Source organism: Gopherus flavomarginatus, chromosome 1 (assembly GCF_025201925.1).
Source record: "Gopherus flavomarginatus isolate rGopFla2 chromosome 1, rGopFla2.mat.asm, whole genome shotgun sequence".
Taxonomy (NCBI): Eukaryota; Metazoa; Chordata; order Testudines; family Testudinidae; genus Gopherus; species Gopherus flavomarginatus.
Window position 1 is genome coordinate 348800827 of NC_066617.1, and position 21064 is coordinate 348821890.

Below are 21064 nucleotides of genomic sequence, written 5' to 3' on the forward strand. Positions count from 1 at the left end.
TAATGGCAAAACTCTCCCAAATTATTTTTTAGAAAGGCTTGCTTCATTGATGAACTCTATATAATCCCATGTTTAGAGCATCCTCATTATCTGATGTTGAAAACTACAGCACTAGATTGTTCTTCTGGCAAGGCATGTGAAGCTGTTTATGGCATGAGTAAAGAAAAGAGGGTTATTCCTAATGTGCTGCTGCGCAATAGGTAGACTTCCTATTTTACTTATTTTTGCCCACTTGTGTGATGTGACGTGTGGTGAATGTTGTCTGGAATTACCCATCATAGAAGAATCAGAGTAACTTTAGAGAGTATGTTCTGAAAGATCACACTCTCTAGAGTGTGCTTCAGATTTAGAACAAACAAGAGGGTTTACTCTTGATGACTAAAGCAGATAAACTTCAGACTACATCCCCCCACCCCATCTCTTAGGTTTCCCCATTAAACGGAACCATATAAGCCTTAACCTCACCCTGAAGTATCTTTCTAACTAGAAACAGTAATATCTGATTTGAACAATTTTAGAGCATTTTTGTTAACCAGGTAATTTCTAGACTTTACTCTGTCCAGTACATACTGTCGCTGTCCCTTAGGCTATAGCATAATGAACTTCCGTATTGTCACCTGAGATCACTGCAAAAATATTTTAAGAAGTCAGAACAATACAGCAAAGGTAACTCTTTCCCAAAATGTGATTTCAACCATCAGGACTCATGAGAATTGTTTTCTTACCTCTGGCACTCCTTGAGCTGAAAAAGCATTATATGGTGGCAGCACACCAGTAATGTTTTCATATCCCTGAGGGGGCGGCTCAAACAACGATGTATTGAAAATCTACCGAAACAGCCAAGAAGAACAAACAGTACTTTAGTAAAAGCTTTGGATTGGATTCTTCCTCTGGGAAAGCTCAATGAAGTCTTGGCACAATTTTGTGCACTAAATTTAGTTATTAAGAACTGTGCCATTTTATATTAAAAAAAATATCAAAAAAAGAAATCATGTATAACTTAAAGTGAGAGAGGAATACACTATTAGAACTTCATAATGGAACAAGAGTAGGAAGACAGACAGATATTTTTGTGGGTGCAAGGTTTTATGAATCACTGCTTGAATCAAAACAGAGGAATGACTAAAGAGTGGTGAAAAGGGGTGATAATTATAGACACCTAGTTTGTCCCTATTATTAAGTGGTTACTCCCACTTAAGACTATTGCTCCTTTCCTACTACTTCGGTAGATGATCTACTCTCTGATTAGGTACAGTACCTTTTGTTACTACCCAAAATAGTCCCACATCTTTAGTGCTCATGCCACTCTTACTCACACAGTAAGATATTACTCAATGTGAGTAATGGTGGGAGGATGGGCTTTTACTTTGGATCTGATCATTATTATGAAAAAGAAAATCAATAAACACTTATAAATAATAACTAATATTGCAAGGGGTTCTGCAAAGATTTTATTTATTTGTTTGTTTTATTTAAACAAAAAGAAGTACAGGAATTTTTCAGGATGGATTTTTTGGGACTGGTTGTCCACTTGGCAGAACAGTGAGGATTGCATGTGCACATACTAAGGTTGCAGAGTCAAGCACTGAAAAGTTAGGAAATGCTAGATAACATGTGATCATGTAATTAAAGTCTGTATCATAATACATATGCATTATGGGGCTGAATTAAGGATACACAGGCAATCTTAATTCTGGCATTTCCTAACTTTTTAGTGCTTGACTCTCCAACCATAATAATGTTCTTTTAATGTATCTGCGTGTGTGTAATTTCATAGCTTGGAGGGGATGGTGCTCCAGTGGGCATACACTATCCTGCCCATTCACCACAAACTTCAACCCTTCTGCCCCTCGCCCTCCAGCCTATACCTGTCCTAGTCCTGCCTCCTCCCCACCCAGACACCTCATCCCAGTCAGTCCCAGTTTCCACACTGTAGGTTTCTCATTTCAATCCCCATTTCCATGCCAGCCCCTGCTAGACTCCCCCCCATCTGGACTTTCCATCCCAGTCTCCCTACACTCTCAGTCTTCCCTTCCCTAATTATCCCAGTCTCCTTTCCCAGTACTTCTCCCACACCCTGGTTCCTTGTTTATCATAGAATATCAGGGTTGGAAGGAACCTCAGGAGATCATCTAGTCCAATCCACTGCTCAAAGCAAGATCAATCCCCAATTTTTCTCCCAGATCCCTAAATGGCCCCCTCAAGGACTAAATGCCCAACCCTGGGTTTAGCAGGCCAATGTGCAAAACACCGAGTGATCCCTCCCCTCTCCACCTCACTTGTTGCCAGTCCCAGTCTCCCTCACCACCAGCTCCTCATCTCAGTCACCCCCCACCTTAGCTCCCAGTTCATTTTCTCCACCCCCACAGGCTCCTTTTCCCAATCTCCTCTCCCTGCCCTAGTCTGGCTCTTGTCCTCTCTGCATTCCATTCAAGTGGTTTTCTTTTTCCCACTGTCGGGATATCAGCCGAAGGAGCCCTGTGAGCACAGGGGAGACAACTGCCCTACTCTCAGTCCAGGTGCTCAGCCTGCAGCAGCCCAGAGTCCTGGAAACTCCTGCTCAGCCCTAGGCTGGAGCATGCTCACTGCATTCAGAATCTTTAGGGAATTAGCTCTACCAAGTAGCTACTGATCATGTGCAATCCCCCGTTCTTCAGAGGTTTACAACTTGACCAAATTTGGATAGATTTTTCACAGGGATAACAAAAGGCATATCCCTGACCCAAAGGCAACCTCCCTGCCAAATTCTAAGTCTCTGCTCCAAAGCACAGGGGCTACAGAGCTTCTTAGATAAAAGGTCAGCAGAATTTAACATGGGCAAAATAATATATTTTCCCCTAACCTCATTCTCAGAAATAGCTATATTTGTTTGGCTGAAATTTAAAAAAAAAAAAAAAAAAAAAAAAATCAGCATGAGGCAGACACCCAGCATGACAAATTTCAAATGGTTACAGTTTGGTAATGGCATAAAGGACTGAAAAGAAGACCTAGAATGGGAAGCATTGGGCAACTTTAATGATGGCAGTACTACTTGCCCCTCCTATAACAAATAAATTGGATAAACTAAGTTTTCACTTCATTTGCATGATTACTTGATATTTCATTTTCTTTCCAAAATCTTAATTCTAGATGACTGATGTAGCCCCTGCATTGTACTACTGCATTCTGCAGAGAAGGTAGGCATGTAATGCTTTCATGCATCATTACGTCTACTTCAGTGCATTAGGCACTTTGAGGGGGGAATCCAGAAGGAAAAAAACCCCACAAATATATGGAGTTGTCAAAACGGTACCTGAAAAGCAGTGAAATATTGGTATTCAATCTTGGGGTGGGGATGGCTTCACCATACACAAAACTTGCCTTGTGCTTGGTTTGCTTCACAGCGAAACAAGGAGGGCACAATAAACCAGTAAATTCCTTTTGTGTGTTTGCAAGATGTAAGCAATCCCCACTGATCTGTCCTGGCAGAAACCATTTCTAAATATTAGTCCAAGAGATTGGGTTACAGCAGCAGTGGATTTTCCTTTTTAATATAAAGGCTTTTCATCAGATTATAAAACACAATGAAGATGCACAGGTGTGAGTGAGGGTAGAACCTGACCCCATTTGTTTCAAGAGCTCTTCTACATACAGTTGACTAAAATAAGATCACCTCATTCCCTTGATCATCAATAATTGAGACATAGTTGGGCTGAGTTTCATTTGGGTAGGAAAGGAGGACATCATAATGAACGAGCTCCGCTGAATCCAATCCAAATTCCTTCCACTGGGCTTGAATTTGCTTAGCAAGGTGAAGGTTCTGTTCTGTTCCTGCCAGATGAGGAAACTTTGTAAACGAACTAAAACAAAACAAAGTAATGGGTAAGGAGAGAGTTCAGAAAAGCATTTGATAGAAGAGTCCAAGTAGGCTAATCTTCACTGCACGTGCAAGAAGTATGTTGTTATGGTTAAGTCCCTTAGATGAAACGTTGAATGGTACAACACAGTTACCAGAGCCTGAGGCAGGATAATATACAAAGAGATCCCTTCTGAGGTCCTAAGATAAATCAGCTCAGCTTTTCACTTTGAGTAACTGGCACAGGGGTTAGAGCAGGGGTAGGCAACCTATGGCACATGTGCTGAAGCCGGCGTGGGAGCTGATTTTCAGCGGAACTCACACTGCCTGGGTCCTGGCCACCATTCCGGGGGGCTCTGCGTTTTAATTTCATTTTAAATGAAGCTTCTTTAACATTTTTAAAACTTTCTTTACTTTACATACAACAATAGTTTAGTTATATATTATAGACATAGAAAGAGACCTTCTAAAAACATTAAAATATATTACTGGCACACCAAACCTTAAATTCGAGTGAATAAATGAAGACTCGGCACACCACTTCTGAAAGGTTGCCAACCTCTGAGTCAGAGCACTCTCCTGAACAGGGTGAGACAGCCTGCTCAAATCCTTTCTTCTCTTCTGGCAGAGAGGGGGAAATTGAACCTGGGTCTCCCATATCCCAGGCAAGTGCTCTAATCACTGGGATAAAAGTTATAAGGTAGGACACACCATCACCTGCCAGATTTTGAATGGGGAGGCAGCCATTAATCACACCAACCAGATTAGGCTCTGCATGCAAATTAGGTAGACAAATGCATGTGTTTGCCCCATTAGTGAATTGCTCTAAGGGTTAGGTGGGAGACAGCTGGCCCAACGCCTAGAGGGAGGCAACAGCCTGCATGCCTGGAGGCAGAAATGTAGGCACAGAGTGAATTTAGATGCCCACAGGTTTAGGTAGCAGGTCTGTGGATCATTGTGGAGACAAAACTGGGATTTAGGCATCTAAATCCAACATATAGGTACCTAAATTTGGGGTTTAGGTGCCTAAATACCTTCATGGATCTGGGGTTATAATTCCCAAACAATGGAACATGACCATATATTGGAATGGGTGATACCAGGGGAGGGGCACAACAAGTATAATTACGTTTGCCAAGAAAAAGGTGGAGAAGAGGAGCTCCATGGGCGTGTGAACCTAGGGGCTAGGAGAAGAACGGGGGTTCTATCAGTGTATAAAACTGTAGTTGGGGAGGGAAAAATGAAAACTCTATTGGCATATAAAGATAGCCCGCCCGGTGTGAAGGGTTTTGGAATATGTTTGCTTGTTTAGCCCCAATAAACCCACCAAATTGTCTGCAAACTGGACTCTGAACTGTTATTTTCCAGCAAACTGTGTTTGGGAACTGAGAGGGAGGAGGGAGCTGGACCCTCGCCAATACTCCCCCCAATCCAAAAAAATAAAAGCCAGAAACTTGGAAGTTAAAGTTAAATTTAAAAGAAATCCAAACATGTTAAAGTTTAGAAATGCGCCTAAACAGCCTTAACTTAGCCCCTTAATGGCTCCATGCAATAACCTTACAATTATGCTTTTGGTCCCATATTAAAGTGATTTTTAAAGATACATTTTAAAGATACTTCATATGTTTCTTCTGGTGGTCTCACTCTCCTCCTTAGAGCAGTAATCAAATGGATGCACAATTGAGGTTATGTGATGTGGGAGGTATTACTTGTACCTCTGTATTTCCTGGTTTTTTGATGTTGAAGTTTTGCTTTTCCCACCCTGTGGGGAGAGACTGAATAGCTTGAGAGAATGAGAGTGTGATGTGGAAGCCTTAATTTTGTATTTCTTTTACAACACCACTAATATAGTCTTTGGATAGTGAATTAATGGAAAAACTTTTCTGCAGTTTTTGCTTTATAGTTTGATTTAGCAAAAATTTACAGAAGGTGTTCTGGCATCAGGAAAACAAGCAGACTAGATACTGATAATTCTCTGTGGCCCAGAGACTTCAGCATAATTACTGAGAAATTTCACACCGTTTTCAGTGCGTACATATCCTAGACTTTTGTATGCTCTCTCTCCCTCTCCTCTCTAATTTATTGTAAGCAACAAAAACCAAAACAAGGTCTTTGTACTTCATGGGCTCTAATTCATGTCTGAAGTGAAAGCACATAGGTTTAAAATAAATAAAATAAAACAGAAATCAAATTAGTCATGAGTTGTTTGCTGTCCTAAATGCATCCTCACACTCTCAAATGCTGCGTATTAACATACGTTACTAACCAACATTGATTTCTGTTGGCTTTTGGGAATATTTTTGATTACATTATCCAAAAGTAAACATGTGCAAGTCATTGTTTTCATTTCCAGTGAAATACATGACAGAAGTAAAGGCTCCTGATGTGTTTTTTACTTTTCATACAACAAACTTAGTATGAAGGAACCACATAGCACAGTAGGGCGCAAATAATCCAGTTTACTAACTATGCACAACATGCAAGACCTAGTTACACATGCCCCAGCAAGGGTGCTGTGTCCTGGTTGGCTTCTGACACATGGAAGACACTGAGGGCCACTAGAGCGCTCACGCACCATTTAAAGGGATACTATCCAATTCCTATACACTAGAGAGTACTTGTATAGGCAATTCAACTGCATTCTCTTCTCTCTCTCCTCGTTTAATATATTCCTACAGGATGAATTGCTTTCTACTTTACCCCAGCTAATTGGGTCCCTGGGTGCTGAGATACAGAGATTAATGAATCACTAGCTATATTATTTATCATGTAATAGCTGTGCATATGCAACACATAAAACATTTTCCTTTTCTAAGGTATCTGTTTGAGACTAAAGCAAAGTTCTTTATTGATGTTAGGACTTAAATAATGTAGGATGCAGGGGGAAAATGTTATACTAGCTGGAGTTCGGATAATGGAAAGGCTTTTGTATAAAAAACAGAGCGCTTACAGAACTGCATAGATAACCTTAATAAAAGTATCATAACTAACAGCATGAATTTTTAATGAGAAAATCATATTGTTCAAACCACAGATTTTTCAATGGCCTGGATGTAGATAAGTTTTGTCTACACAGTCTTGCAACTCTATGTATACCTTTAACATCTACATTTATATAGTAAGTATATTACAAAAAACTAACTTGTGTAAATAGAAATATTTATATATATATATATATATATATATATATATATATATATATATATATATATATATATATATATAATCTCACATTCTCTTCTTCTCAAGATTTATCTGTCTATTTTGGGGAAAGGACACTTTGGAGTACAATAATTTCTAAAAAGTCAACTTGGGAAAAAACATGAAAATGAGAGCATGTGTTTTAATACTTTTCTCAACATTGTGCACAAACCCAAGTAATCCCAAAATATAAAAGATATCATAAACGCACAGCCAACAAATGCTCTTCCATTCGGCTAGTGTTACAATTTATGGCTTTTGTGGCTGATATAATTATTTGAAAACCAAAAAGGATAAAGCTTACCGAAGAAACTGCTTGATGTTTTCTGCTTTCATTTCAGCCACAAGTTTCTGTCTCACATTTTGATAAGCATCTGCTGAGCTGGTGATTTTTTTAGTGGGTTTCATTAACCAGCCTGAAAAATATCATTAAAGCCTGATACTTACCAACCTCTACAATGCTCAAGTATTTGTGCAGATAGTTAACTTTAAACACAAGTAATCCCATTAAAGTCAATGGAACTATTCACATTCTTACATTTTAGCAGATGCCTAAGTGTTTGCTGGACTGTGGCCCAAAACATAAAAAGAACTACAAAGTAAAATGTTTATTGTTACTGGATCGGGATGAAGTGACAAGTCAGGTCACTCCTGTATTTATATGAGCACACATGATAAATATAGAATACCATTTAACCAGATTCTTCTGTCAGCCGTTTTAGACCTGTAACTTGACTGGAGAACTACCAGTTCACAATGAGAGGAGAATCAGATCCACCATATTCATAGTGAGCATTCACTGAACAGTGAGAGGGACTGGCCCCTACCTGAATGAATCTGCTCAGGTATTTAATGTGCAGCATGTGCATGAGCATTTTCAGGATGAAAGCCTAGGATTCCATGACCTCCTGCCAGCCCCATAATATTTATTAGGTGTTCAGGGGAGAAGGGAGGAGAGGGAGAAAGTTAAACTTATTTTCAAATACTGCATTGTCAAATACTGTCATTCCTTGCAAATGTTTGTGGTGTTGCTCCTCTGTTTCAGAAAACCCCCATAAACAGGGGAAATGACTTCAATGAAACTGACAATCCACAGCAGTCATGTCAAGTGCACAATGGAAAACTGAAAGAGACTCTAGCATCTTTCAGTAATAGTGGTCTTAAGTGTGTTCGGTAAAAAAGTTTCTTTTGAAAAAGAGCAGAAGTGTTGGGTTTGTTTGAGATTGACCACATCCTTTTAATGTTTAGCCTGATTGGTTTTAAGCATTTTAGGCCCTATATTGCAAATGACTGTACAGTCAGACCTCTGCATCCACGCAAAGCCTCACAGGAGTAAATGGGGCTCCCATAGGAGTGCAGCAACCCACCTGTGAGCTGTCAATTGACAGTCCCTTATTTCCAAACCTAAAGGTCCTGAGTTACTCTGCCCTTAAACTCTATGATGGCAGCTAATGGAAGCCGCAGCCCAACCTTTTACAATAAAACAAGGAGGAAAAGCACAACCCTCTGTAATTTCCAAACTGTTTTTCTTGAATCATCCTTGCTAAGAAGCTGCCAGTTCGCTCAGCCCAATTTGGGATAAACACACACACACACACCCATGCAGATGGCTGGGAATGGAAGGAAAGGACAACTTTTTCTGAAACCCTCTAAAGAAGGTGAGTATTTAGGAAGCCTCTGACAAGCAGTAAAATCCCCCTGGTTGGGTGCTATTCTTAACCTTCACACACACACAGGGTAGGGAGATTTAAAGTGCAGACCTGGTAGATGGAAACAATGCAGGGGGCCGTGTCTGGCGGAGGATGGTGTGCGGAAGTGCTGGTAAGTCCACAGAGCAGTACCTGGGGAGCTGGGTGCCTAGCAGGCTGTGAGCCTGTGGGGGTGCAGGTATCTGAGGAGGGAGAGGTGAAGGAGCCCATGCACTGGGGTGGGGAAGGAGCGTGTGCAAATCCCGGGTTCAATCCCTGGGCCCCCGCCCTGGCCGGGAGGATCCCTGCGCGGGGCGCTCCGTACTCACCTGCCAGGAAGCCCAGCAGGAAGAGGCCCAGCAGCAGGGCGCAGCCTAGCCCGGTGCGCAGCGCGCCCTGCCTCCCGCCCATGGCTCCAGCGCGGGGCCAGGGCCCTTTCCGCCTGCGCCGCGTCTCCCTTCTCCCCGCGAGTGGCGCCCTGGCGGAGCGGAGCACGAGCCCATGGGGGATGTGTCACGCGGGGGCCGCTTCCCGCTGGGCCCTTCCCCTTTGGCAGGGAGCAGCGCGGGCCCCTCCTCGTTCCCGCTGGCCTGAGCTGAGGGAGCAAAGCGAGGCCGAGCGGCAGGGAGCTGCTGCTCCGGCAGTAGGAGCGGAGGAAAATCTTGTGTTTGCTTTGGGGGCTGTTTCTGTTATAAGGCTTAGCAGCGCCTTTTATCCGAGACCCTCAATGTGCTCCCCACCAGCAGGGATGTAATCATCCCCATTTTACAGGGGGGGAAACTGAGGCACGGCGAGATGAAATGATGCCCAAGGTTAGACTGTTGTCAGTGGCGATGTAACCTGGGTCCCCTAAATCTCTGCCCCTGGTTTCTTGTAAGACTTTGGGGCAAATTTTATGCCTGTAAGGACATTTAAGATAAAACAAGTGTTTTTCTTTTACACCCACAGAACAGAATATCAGCAAAAAGAACAGGAGTACTTGTGTCACCTTAGAGACTAATTTATTTGAGCATCAGCTTTCCTGGGCTACAGCCCACTTCACGGGATGCATGCAGTGGAAAATACACTAGGAAGATAGAGAGAGAGAGAGAACATGAAGGACTGTTAGTCTGCAGATACAGACTAACACAGCTGCTATCTGAAACAAAGGGTATCAGTTATTCTGAAGGACAATTTCCAAAAACACTCTCTCCTGCTTTTATTTAAAAGTTACTCTTTCTATATTCATTTGCCATTTATTATGGTAGAATGGGCTGCAATAGGAGATCAGGTTGTTGAAGTATATGTTGGAAGGGAAGAAAAGGCTGGAAAAGCATGAAGGACCGTTGCTGATTCTTTATTGTTATTTATCGTCAGGTTGATAACAGGCACAGTGATGAGTAGTTGGACCAATACAACTGTCCACTGGGAATTTTTACGAAACTCATCCAGTTAAGCTGACTGTGAAACCAAAAGTTGCAAAATTGTTGCCCACAATCAGCAGCCTTGTATGCCTTACCTGATTGATTCCAAAGGCTCTTACAGTCAAATCTTGCACTTCTTACTTAACCAATTAAGCACTCCTAAGTACACCATGCTGTGAGACAGACTCAGGGATTCAGACATCTTACCTAAGGTAAGTGGACAAGTTGCTAATCAATTGCACATTTTCCCTTTAAAGCTTATTAGGACTTTGATCCTGAAGGTAGACTCCTACTTCCATGCAGAGCCCCGCTGAAGCCAAGGGGCACAAAGACCTGCCCAGGTTGGATCCAATTATAAGATTAGGTTATAGATTAAGGTTGAAGGTGTGAAAGCTTTCTGGGGACCCCTGGACATGACCTCAGCTCTCCTTTAACCACCACCAGAAAGGATGATCCCAGCAAGGAATGCTAAAATAAATGCCTGTGCTCCGCATATCACTCCTTTCTCAAACATAGGCAGCTGAGCTGAAGACATTCAAAAACAAGTGGAAGATCTGGTTAATGTTTAGATCACTCCCCAAGGACTCAGGCAGTGGCTTTTCAGAACAGACACTGATTACAATACAATTGTATCACTTGGGGATTCTGCTTTCATTCACATCTATGGCTTTAGTCCCTTAGTCAGATTGTGCCTGGTTTTCTTGGACAAGTGAGAAGCATGTCCAGTTTTGTGATTATTATTATTGTTTTTAACCACTTGATGACAACTTGCAAAGCTCTCACTGGAATTCAGAACAGAGAAACCTTCCACTCCAATAGCTCATTTGAGATGACAGATGGAATTCCACCTACAGAAATGATAGCTGGGAACACATGGCGTATTATTAGCGTTTATGTAGCACCACAGGTGCATGTGTGGCATTTAACAGACAGCAAACTGACAGATTTCTGCTTTTAGGCATTAACAGATGAAGTTAGACATAATACTGCATGTGATGATGAACTAGGGAGTGGGAGAGGAGGATGAGGAGAGTAGCAACAGTTAGAAAGTATTATATGATTTTATTGCTATGTATGGGTCTGTTCAGTGTCATGACCAGTACTAGGGTCAACAGTGGGGACTAACCTTAGGACCTCCAAGTGTAAAAGTAGTTCTACCACTTCAGCTACATCCTTAATTCCTCTAGCTGAGACCTATAGAATCTGATCTCTGGACCAGTTGCTAGGTGGCCATATGCACTTTAGCCATTTATTAGTGTAATATGTTAAAATATTGTCCTGTCTAGAATAAAAGGGTAAGGTGGAGGTCTGTGTAAGGAGAGTCACACACCAAGCACATATCTTTGTTCTTCCCAGTGGATCATTCTAGAAAACACACACAGTTTATGAATGCCATTAAGGAACCTTGTGCTGAAACAACACCATTAAGCATTATTCCACTTATCTGCCTCCTGGGAAAACAAAAGAATCAACATATACAAGCTCTGGAAAATCCATTCTCCCAGGACCAATCCCCAGACAGATTTTTGCCCCAATCCCTAAATGACCCCATCAAGTATTGAGCTCACAACCCGCTCAAACCACTGAGCTATCCCTCCCCCTGCCATTCCCCCAGGGGCAGAGAAATTTTAGCTTGGTGAGAGGGGCTGGAGATGCTTCTATTTCTCTGGAAGGGAGGAGGGAGAACAGCCACCAAAAAAACAATCATTTCTTTAACCAGAGGGGGTGCACAGCAGTTGGAGCTGCAGCATTTTTCCCCAAGGATGGGGGGAATGGGTCTAGCCTTCCCTGCTCATAAACTGGGGAGGTGCTCCTCCCTTGTTCTGTCCCTCCTAAATACACTCCTCTTCTCTGTCTCTTTCTCATTCTTTCCTGTCATTTCTCTCCCTCTCTCATTTTCTTCCCTACAAAGATGCTGCTCCCCTCTCAGAAAGAGTTTCTCTTCTGCTGTATGTTGGAGGTCAGTGTCATTTTGATCTCATGCATGGTTGTGTTTCCTGATGGGTCAGGATAGTCTTCTGGGGAGACAGGAGTTCTTGGTAACACTTGACAGCATCCCATCTCTTTATCATATTTTGTAAATTAATCCATTCAGTAAAATAAATTGGTTTAATTCATGATTTAACTCAGCTGTCCATCTTTGTTAATCAATCTGAGATGAACTTCTGCACTTTGACAACCAAAACTGTTACTCTGGTAAATAGAGCCTGACAATGTTTGAGAGTAAAATTTGCCTCAGTGCAGAAGCCCAACAAAAGGCCTTTAGGTTGTTTAAGTGATTAGTACATAAGACTTGCACTGGACCCCTGTACCAGGGTGAATTTCACCCATGGGCCTTCATTCTGCAAATGGATCCAAGTGGGTGCATTCCTGTTTCCACACAGATCCATTTTCAGGAAGCATCCCTTAGTTAACTGCTAGGGAAATCCATTTATTACCCAGGATCCCCACCTGGGTAATAAATCTCCTTTTTTGGTTTTCCGTTTTTATAATCAAGGGATCAGAAATGTTACTGTTGATGTAGAGAAACTCACAAATATTAACAGACAAGTTTTAGTAAGTGTTTGCTAATTATTTATCTCCCTGGCATGGCCTGCTCCAACTAGATGGTTCCTTTAACTAATACAAGTCAAACACTTAGCCTTTCACTTTCTCTTGGTTTATAAATGTCAAATGTTATCCTCATTCTTTCCATTTAGACAGTAGTGCTGGAAAAGGAGGCACATTGTAGGATGTTACTCAGTGCACTCACCACTAATTCCTCCACTTTTCTGGCTGTTCCTAAGCCTCACACACAGGGCCGGCGCATCCATTTAGGCGGCCTAGGCAATCGCCTAGAGCGCTAGGATTATTGGTGGGAGGCATTTTGCCGGAGGGGGCGGTAGGCGGCTCCGGTGGAGCTGCCGCAGTCGTGCCTGTGGACGGTCCGCTGGTCCGCAGTCGTGCCTGCGGACGGTCGGCTGCTCGCGCGGCTCTGGTGGACCGCCCGCAGGCATGACTGCGGCAGCTCCACCGGAGCCGTGGGACCAGCATGCGGGGCGGCGAAACTGCCGTGTGCCTAGGGCGCTAAAACCCCTAGCGCCGGCCCTGCTCACACATCACCACCACAACAGCATGTGTAAAGGAGCTTCCAAACAAAGGATGATTAAGCACAAGCTGGCTGTAAAGGGAAGAGAAACCATAGCTCAGCCATTGTGTCCAATAATGCCACTGCCCACAGTAGCCTGGAGCTATCACTTACAGAAAGTATGGACTGTGCTGTTGTTGTCTGGACTTTGTACAGTGATAGAAGCAAGAAGTGGTTTACTCCCTCCCATCTTTACCTGGAAAACTTTGCAGGACTAGCCATAATCATAATAGCCTTTACTTTAAAAAAAAAAAGAAATTTTTCAAGAACATCAGACAGATTAAGGAGAAAGTGTCATTTTCTGGTGCTAGTCATGATGAGAGCAGTATATTGATCTAAATTGGCATTTAGTGTTACTCTTAAATATTGCTTGTTACAAAGTACTTGTCAGTAACTCCTGACTAAATCAGGGGGGAGGGGAAAAATCCAGAATAGAGAAAAACAATGCTCAATAAATCACAGTTTTAGATAAAAATCAGATGTAGAAAAATCTGAAACTAACTGAATGATGTAATGTGCCAGACCACTTCTATGATTTTTTTTTAGCTGCAGTACCTGAGGGACTGATTTATGAGAAAAGACTAAGAGCTAAATATGCACAGCTGGGCCAAATGATGACTATAGGGCACTGATGGGCAACCTGCGGCCCATTAGAGTAATCTGCTGGTGGGCTGCAAGACAGTTTGATTACATTGACCGTCCACAGGCATGGCCACCTGCAGCTCCAAGTGGCTGCGGTTCACTGTTCCTGGCTAATGGGAGCAGTGTGAAGCGGCAGCCAGCACATCCCTGTGGCCTACACCACTTCCTGCAGCTCCCATTGGCCGGGAACGGCAAACCGCAGACACTGGGAGCTGTGGGCAGCCATACCTGCGGACGGTCAATGTAAACAAAGTGTCTCGCAGCCTGCCAGGGGCTTACCCTGACAGGCCACAGGTTGCCTATCACTGCTATTGGGGACAATAACCACGTAACTAAAGGGTGCAAACATGAAGGAGGGAGAGGAATAGTTTATGGTGCAACAAAAAGTTTGAGGTCGGGGGGGGGAATGTCATCATGACAGTGAGAACCACTAGAACATGGAGGAATCTTCCAAGAAAACTGCTGGAAGCCTCATTTCTTGGGTCATTTAAAATTGGCAGGTCAAAGCACAAGGAACTACACCATAGGGAAAAATCCAAGAGGCAGGGGATTGGAGAGGCAACCTAACTTTGGAAGTCTTTTCTCTCTCTGAGTTGGCTTGTGTGCTCATTAGAACAGCCACTGCTGATCATCTGAGTAAACTGCATGCCAGACTCAGACATGCTGAAACTTGTACTTTGTCCCCACATTTTTCTCTCTTTACAAATGTTACGGCTGGCTGGTGTGCTGAGCTTATAGCAAAACTTGAAAGGAGGGTCTAAGGAAGACAGTAATAGTTTGTCTTTCTTGCTTCTCATTCCTTGCACATTAGAAATACCTTGAAAACAGACAAATAGATTGATAGGAATACACCTGTACCTCGATATAATGCTGTCCTTGGGAGCCAAAAAAATCTTACTGTGTTATATTGAACTTGCTTTGATCCACTGCAGTGCGCAGCCCCTGCCTGGAATGCTGCTTTACCGTGTGACATCCAAATTTGTGTTATATCAAGTGGTGTTATACAGAGGTAGCGGTGTACCTTTTGCACAGGATCATTGTCCTCAGTCCATTTGTGCCAAGTTATTTCATGGCTGACATTTATCGTTCCCATCTACCTTTTTATTAATAGTGACTGAGAGGTTTCTTGTTTTATTGGTAATAATTGGAGATATACCAATCTCCTAGAACTGGAAGGGACCTTGAAAAGTCATTGAGTGCAGCCCCCTGCCTTCACTAACAGGACCAATTTTTGCCCCAGATCCCTAAGTGGCCTGCTCAAGGATTAAACTCACAACGCTGGGTTTAGCAGGCCAATGCTCAAACCACTGAGCTATCCCTCCCCCTAAATGGTTTCAAGATGCTAAGAGAAAAGTAACAAAGGTGAGTGACCTGAGCACTCAGCCCAGAACTCTCCATGATCACCACCTTTCCCCCGTGCCATCTGTGACACCATTTTAAGGAGATATTCTCATCTCATTGCATGACTCCTTGTGCAATGGGGAGCTGTAGGCATCACCTAGAGTATAGTTATGCAACACAGTAGAAAATACTAGAAAATTAACTAATATGTTAGAAAGTGTTGGAAATAAGGGTCACTGTTCTGTTTTACTGATAAAAGCACTACAAGATAATCACCAAAACAATCAGGCCAATAGATTAGATTAAATACACTGCACAACTGTGAGACTACAAAAATTGTGATATCTGCAATTTAACATGTTACATGAAAAGGAAATCAGGGTTTTTTGTGTGTCCGTGTGTGGGGGGGTGTTTTTAAACATGAGGTGGCAATCTGAAATGAACATTGTTTAATTTAGTATCTCACTTGAGCAATGATCTCAACTTCACTCTCTCCAAATAGAGTTTCAGAGGTATCACACCTTATTAATGTTGTTAAATGTAATGGAAGTGAGGGAGACTGACTGTTTGCGAAGAACAAGGTTTTAAAAATAATCCTACTCATGTCTGTAAATGCTCTGGTTTTGAGGGCTCCCCAGCTGTCAACTCCAGTCTTTCACTTTTGAGTATGTTGCTGATATGTTTATGCGAGGTCCTTCAGCGTCCCTGCTGCAGCCTGCACAGTGAAGGCTGCAATGGAGATCTGCCTCTTTACTTCTTCCCAGGCTTTGCGCTGATCTGCTTTGTTTTCTATATCAAACATGGCATCGTAGATCCCTGGGAATGACTCTCCAGCGTACTTGTTGTGGCTGCTTGGAGCAAAAATAATGTGCCTGTAGGGAAAGAGAAAAATTACTATACATTATGAAAATAGAACAAATGTTTATTTTCTGAATAAATCCTCATCCAATGAATATATCAGCTGTCAAAGCAAATCCTTGGTATTGGGAATGCAAATAAATAGGATTCTTTTAGCAATAATGCCTGCACTATATAAAGCAAAAACCAAAAATCTAAAATTCCCATTTCTCCCGCAGATATCTTCTAAGCACACCTACAAACACACTAAATTAGTCCATGTGAATGCCAGTGTCCTGGAGGAGTGGAGACATGGATTATAAATGTTTTTTTCTTCCCCAGTGTTTTTGATTAAAGGAAAAAACCAAATAACCACAGTTTTCGGCAGCTGAAGAGTACTTTGAGTTAGGAAGGAAGCGTCAGTAAATTGACCTTGACAGACATTTATTCAGGAGTTCTTAAAAGTACAAGGATTGTAAATCTTAATGTCCGTTTTCTCTTGCTAGACTGCTTTTTTCAGGAAAGGTGAATGTTCTGCATTTTGCTGGAGTGGGAGAGGGGTGTAGAAGGTTCAACTAGTCTGCCCACAAAACAGGATTGAATGGTCCAGTTAAAATGTTAGAGACCAGCAAATCTATTTTACTACTACTGCAGCGCTGCTCTTTCGCTATATTTCGTACCACTATGATCAGTCTAAGGTTACCTGTTTCATGTGTCAGGACACCCCTCCCGTCCCCCTTTTTTTTTAAAGGAGCATGTTAGGGATTGATTCTACACTGCTCTGAAGTTTTGGATTGGACTTTAATGGGAACAGGATCCAATGTTCATGACCTGATCCAAAGCCCACTGAAATCAGTGAAAATACTCCTGTTAACTTTAACGGCCTTTGGATCAAGCCCTTATACAATATCACTGAATTTTATCCTAATATTCAGACTAATTTTCCCTTTCTTTTTCTTATCCTATTATACTTATTTATGTCCCCTTTTCCCATGTTAAATAATAATTTTCCATTTTTGTTCACACTCTGCAGATACCTGTAAATCACAAATGGTTGACATTTCTTAGAGTTCTTAGGCAAAAAACAAGTAAAGTTTGTTGTAGATAATGTTTGCCTACCTGTAGAATGGCCTGCCAGGTAAACCAAGAGGATCAATAAAAGCCCTTTCTAAAAACATGAGCTGATCATTCAATGCTCTTACAGCGATTGGGCTGAAAAGAAAGCAAAAGAGGTCTGTCTTAGCCTCAGAGTACTTTGAACATGTGCATCCTGTACTAAAACTTTCACAGCTTCAATACATGTCTAAACACAGCTTGTGGAATGTAATGAGTACAACACTTGTGAAGCCAATCACAGTTAAGTCAACAGATCAATGTCGAGCTACCCTGAGGATCTGGCACATAATGTGAAGATTCTGTAAGGCTGTTCTTAGGTGCTAAGGAATGTACTGTAAGAAGGAAAGGATAATTAAATACTTTCTCCCAAGCTGTCCCTTATACCTGAAACTCTCTCCCACTGTCATGTTCAAGACAATCACTCCATCTCCATACAGCTCTTTTTTAACACTCATTTCTTCCATGAAGCCAATCAAAGTCAAGCAACTTCAGTAAAAATACATGTATTTTTAATATAAAAAACCTCTCAATTTAAAAGAGAAAAAAGGAACTTCGTTAGAACAATTTTGGGGCTGGTCTGTGAATTGTGTTGCCTGAATTGTTTGGTATGTTTGTTTAAATAAAAGTTTCTTGGAGCAGAGATTGTGTGTATCTGTGTGTTTTGTACAGCACCAAGCACTGTACTGATGCTTAACAAATAAATAATGTATTTACCAGTGGGACTGGAAACCTGTGTGCAACATGACATACTGCTGAGCTTTGCAGTGGAATCACTAGGGCAAGGTCTCAGCTACATTAGTATAAATCTGGAGTAACTCAACTGTAGTCAGTTCCAAATTTACACCAGTATAAACAAAAGCAGAATTTGGTCACTGCTTAAGTTCAACTCAAGTTATGTTAATGTAATTGTTCTTGAACTGAGGTATCCCATTTGATATCGTGTAGCAACATTCAACAACACATAGCAAAAATTCCACTTTGCCATATGGGATGATTAAGGTTAATAATTAGTGTTCTGATCTTTAAAAAAAAAAAGACACCAAGCATTTTTTTTTAAATGCTGAAACAAAGTTTAGTTAGAGTCCATTTGTTTCTACGGATATATTTCAGTGGTTCTGAAAAAAAAAACAAAAAACAACCAACCAGCTAAACAAAAACAATCCAGCTATTTACAAATGGTGAATCTTGAAGTGTAAGCCTTATAATTGATGACTAACAGAAATTCATGTTCCTAGAGTTAGGGAGAGGTGCTGCAAAAATCAAACTAAGTAAGAAAGAGAACTAAGAAAGCAGCAACATTTTTATGTGTAAATGGGATGTAAAAGAAACAGCTGACTGACTACACACAGTTTTAATGTGAGGACCATCTCCTCAGCAGGCATACATCCACAGGCTGCATTGAAATCTGCAGCCTTTTAGAGTTAATATGTTGCATCTTTAGCACTGTCAGCAATCCTGGTACTAGAGAGATGATCATCACACAAATTCCTATAAATAAGTCAAATGCTGTTAATTTATTTCAGTTCAGAATGGCCACCATTAAAAAGCCAGCAACTATCTATCCTGGATCTGCTTCTCATTTGCATTAAGGCCCTGTTTCACCACTCTGGCTGTTGGTCAGAAAATGAGAACGTGCGTGGCAGAAAGGGACATTAGTGTAAATGAGATTCTGGCACTCTAAGTATTAAACAGAAGACTGGATACACATTTGTGCTTTAATGGCGACCTATTATTATAACCCTTAAAGGGACCCAATTGGTACAACCCTCACTCCCATTAGTGGGCACTTGTTAATGAGATAGTTTATATAAGTGCTCACAGCATGAGTGAAGGCTGCCCCATTAGGCCTGAAGAATTTAATTATTTGGTTTGATGGCTAAGGAACCTGTAGAACTTACTTATTGATGTCTACTTGCTGCAGTCTCCTGTGAAAGTCAGTGGCAGCTTCTGTAAAATTATTTGCAGCAGAGAAGAGAGAATCTGCAGAGATAGGAAAGGAAGAGCTTAACTGTGAGTTCTGTTTAGCTTTTGCCAATGAACCAACACGATCATGTTAATTCTCAGAGTACAAAGAGCAAAATGAAGTGTGTGTGTATGTACAGTTTAGACACTCAAACAGCAGAAATGCCCTCACTATCACATGACTGCACATGCACACTGAGAGCTGACAGAGCTCGCATGAAGATGCGGGAGTTGGCTAGTGTGGTTTTGTTTTTAAGTGTTGGGTTATTTGAAAAATTATTTTAAAAAAATAATTAAGGCCTAGTCCACACATGGATTTTATAGCGGTATAACTATGCCAGAACCAGTCCGAGTGTGGACACAGTTATACCAGTATAAAGGTGCCTTATGCCAGTTTAACTTATTTCCCTTCTTGTACATTTTGGCACTATAAATGTCGATGGTATTCCTTGTATTTTTATCAGCAAGAGTTTAATTGGTGCAAAGCACTGCACTAGCTCCTATTACCTGTACTCATTTGGCTTTAGGCATTATGGGCCACACTGTAGCTTGGGTAGTGTATATTTGTAACTCCAAACATTGCAGCCAGGAGGGGCACTGGGGTATGGAAAATGCCTGTCCAGGTGATGAGTCCTTTTCCATCCCACAGAAATGCCAATCTATGAGTCTGCAGGGTGAAATTCTGGTTCCACTGAAAATAGGCAAAGGGCCTTGCAGGGCAGGATTTAAGATTCCTTGGGCATGGTGCTCAGTTTAAGCAGGCGAGGGTTGCTGGCAGTGTTTTTTTTTTTTTCCTGTGAGGGACCCTCAGTATTTCCAACCCCAAGAGTTCAAAAATCTTGAGTCAGCCCCCAAAATCATGAAATTTCAAAACCAATCATGAGGGTTTTTTCTGACCGATCAATTTTGTAAACACTTTGTCTTCTGTTGTTTGAGCTTTAAGGAGTAGCTTTTTCAAGCTTTTCTCAGCAACCATCAGGGTTAGAGATTTTCATTTAAAACAAAAAGTAAGTTGAGATTTCCCCCATTGTCATGTGACTACAGCAAATGGAGCTTTGAGAAAAGCACCAAATCTGATGAGACCCGTGATAAAAATCATAAGAGTTGGCAACTCAGCTTTGTAATTCATTCCCTCTGATTTGTTGAGATTAGCGCACAATTGTTACCTTCAGGGCCACAATGCAAAGCCCATTTATTTCTCTGGACATCTGGCTACGGGTGGTGACCTGGAGAGAATGGGGGTTTGTTTATTCATTTGCTCTGATTGTATGGTTGCTGGGCCTTTTGTATTATAAGAGGTTTATTTTAAGTGCTATTCAAAAGGCTCTTGTGCAATTAGGCATGTGGTTTCTTTTTTAAAAAATCAAAATAAAATCATTATTTTAATTAGACTGTAATATTCTTAGGGGCACAAGATTACAATCTAATTAAAATAGATTGTATTTTAATCTACAATAAAATACTAGGGACTAGTTTTGTTCTATTTGTGCAGCACCCAGCACAATGGGGCCTCAGTTCATGACTGGGGATCCTACATGCTATCACAATACAAATAATGAACAATAATAAGAGGAAGGGTCTGGTGGAGCGCGATACATACCAAACGACACGCTGTACGTTGTCAGTCCCATTTGATGATTCTTTGACAAATTAGAGATGACTTGAACATAGTTCCTTAAAGCCTCTGCGTAATCTCTGCAGTCAAAAGGAAGGACCACAGAGTCGGCTAGTTCAAATACCAGCCCTCCTCGTACCTGTGCCACTGTCAGGTGATTCTTAAAAGTCGGATCATAAAATCTCTCCACAATCTCATAGGTCTCATAGACACTGTGGTAAACTGGGTAGCTACTGTATTTTTCCACTCTCTGGAAAAAAAAATGAATTTAAAAATGTGTTATTTATAATGCCGGTT

General features: G+C 41.6%; 2 protein-coding genes and 1 long non-coding RNA gene across 7 annotated transcripts in view; 1 reads left to right on the forward strand and 2 right to left on the reverse strand.

Annotated features, from left to right (window-relative positions):
* LOC127045177 (N-acetylated-alpha-linked acidic dipeptidase 2-like) overlaps positions 1-9157 on the reverse strand; it is a 49274-nt gene extending 40117 nt beyond the window's left edge. For 2 of the 3 annotated variants that reach the window (XM_050941000.1, XM_050940980.1), the window contains exons 1-4: positions 9054-9157; positions 7341-7452; positions 3653-3839; positions 726-827 (exon numbers count right to left, since the gene is read on the reverse strand). In XM_050941000.1, coding sequence (XP_050796957.1) covers positions 726-827; positions 3653-3839; positions 7341-7452; positions 9054-9135 — 483 coding nt within the window. In that variant the 5' untranslated portion in view covers positions 9136-9157. Of the gene's footprint in view, positions 1-725; positions 828-3652; positions 3840-7340; positions 7453-8796; positions 8877-9053 lie in introns of those variants that run through there. The other variant, XM_050940991.1, reaches the window with a different exon arrangement.
* On the forward strand, positions 8624-17169 carry LOC127046060 (uncharacterized). Its single transcript, XR_007772928.1, has 3 exons — positions 8624-8694; positions 9673-10339; positions 16314-17169. It is a non-coding gene; the product is annotated as an uncharacterized LOC127046060 (long non-coding RNA).
* Positions 15560-21064, reverse strand: part of LOC127045165 (glutamate carboxypeptidase 2-like) — a 65616-nt gene continuing 60111 nt past the window's right edge. For all 3 annotated transcript variants that reach the window (XM_050940950.1, XM_050940957.1, XM_050940965.1), the window contains 4 exons: positions 20753-21017; positions 19089-19170; positions 17194-17286; positions 15560-16109 (listed from right to left, as the gene is read on the reverse strand). In XM_050940950.1, the coding sequence (XP_050796907.1) occupies positions 15920-16109; positions 17194-17286; positions 19089-19170; positions 20753-21017 (630 nt within the window). In that variant the 3' untranslated portion in view covers positions 15560-15919. The remainder of the gene's footprint in view (positions 16110-17193; positions 17287-19088; positions 19171-20752; positions 21018-21064) is intronic.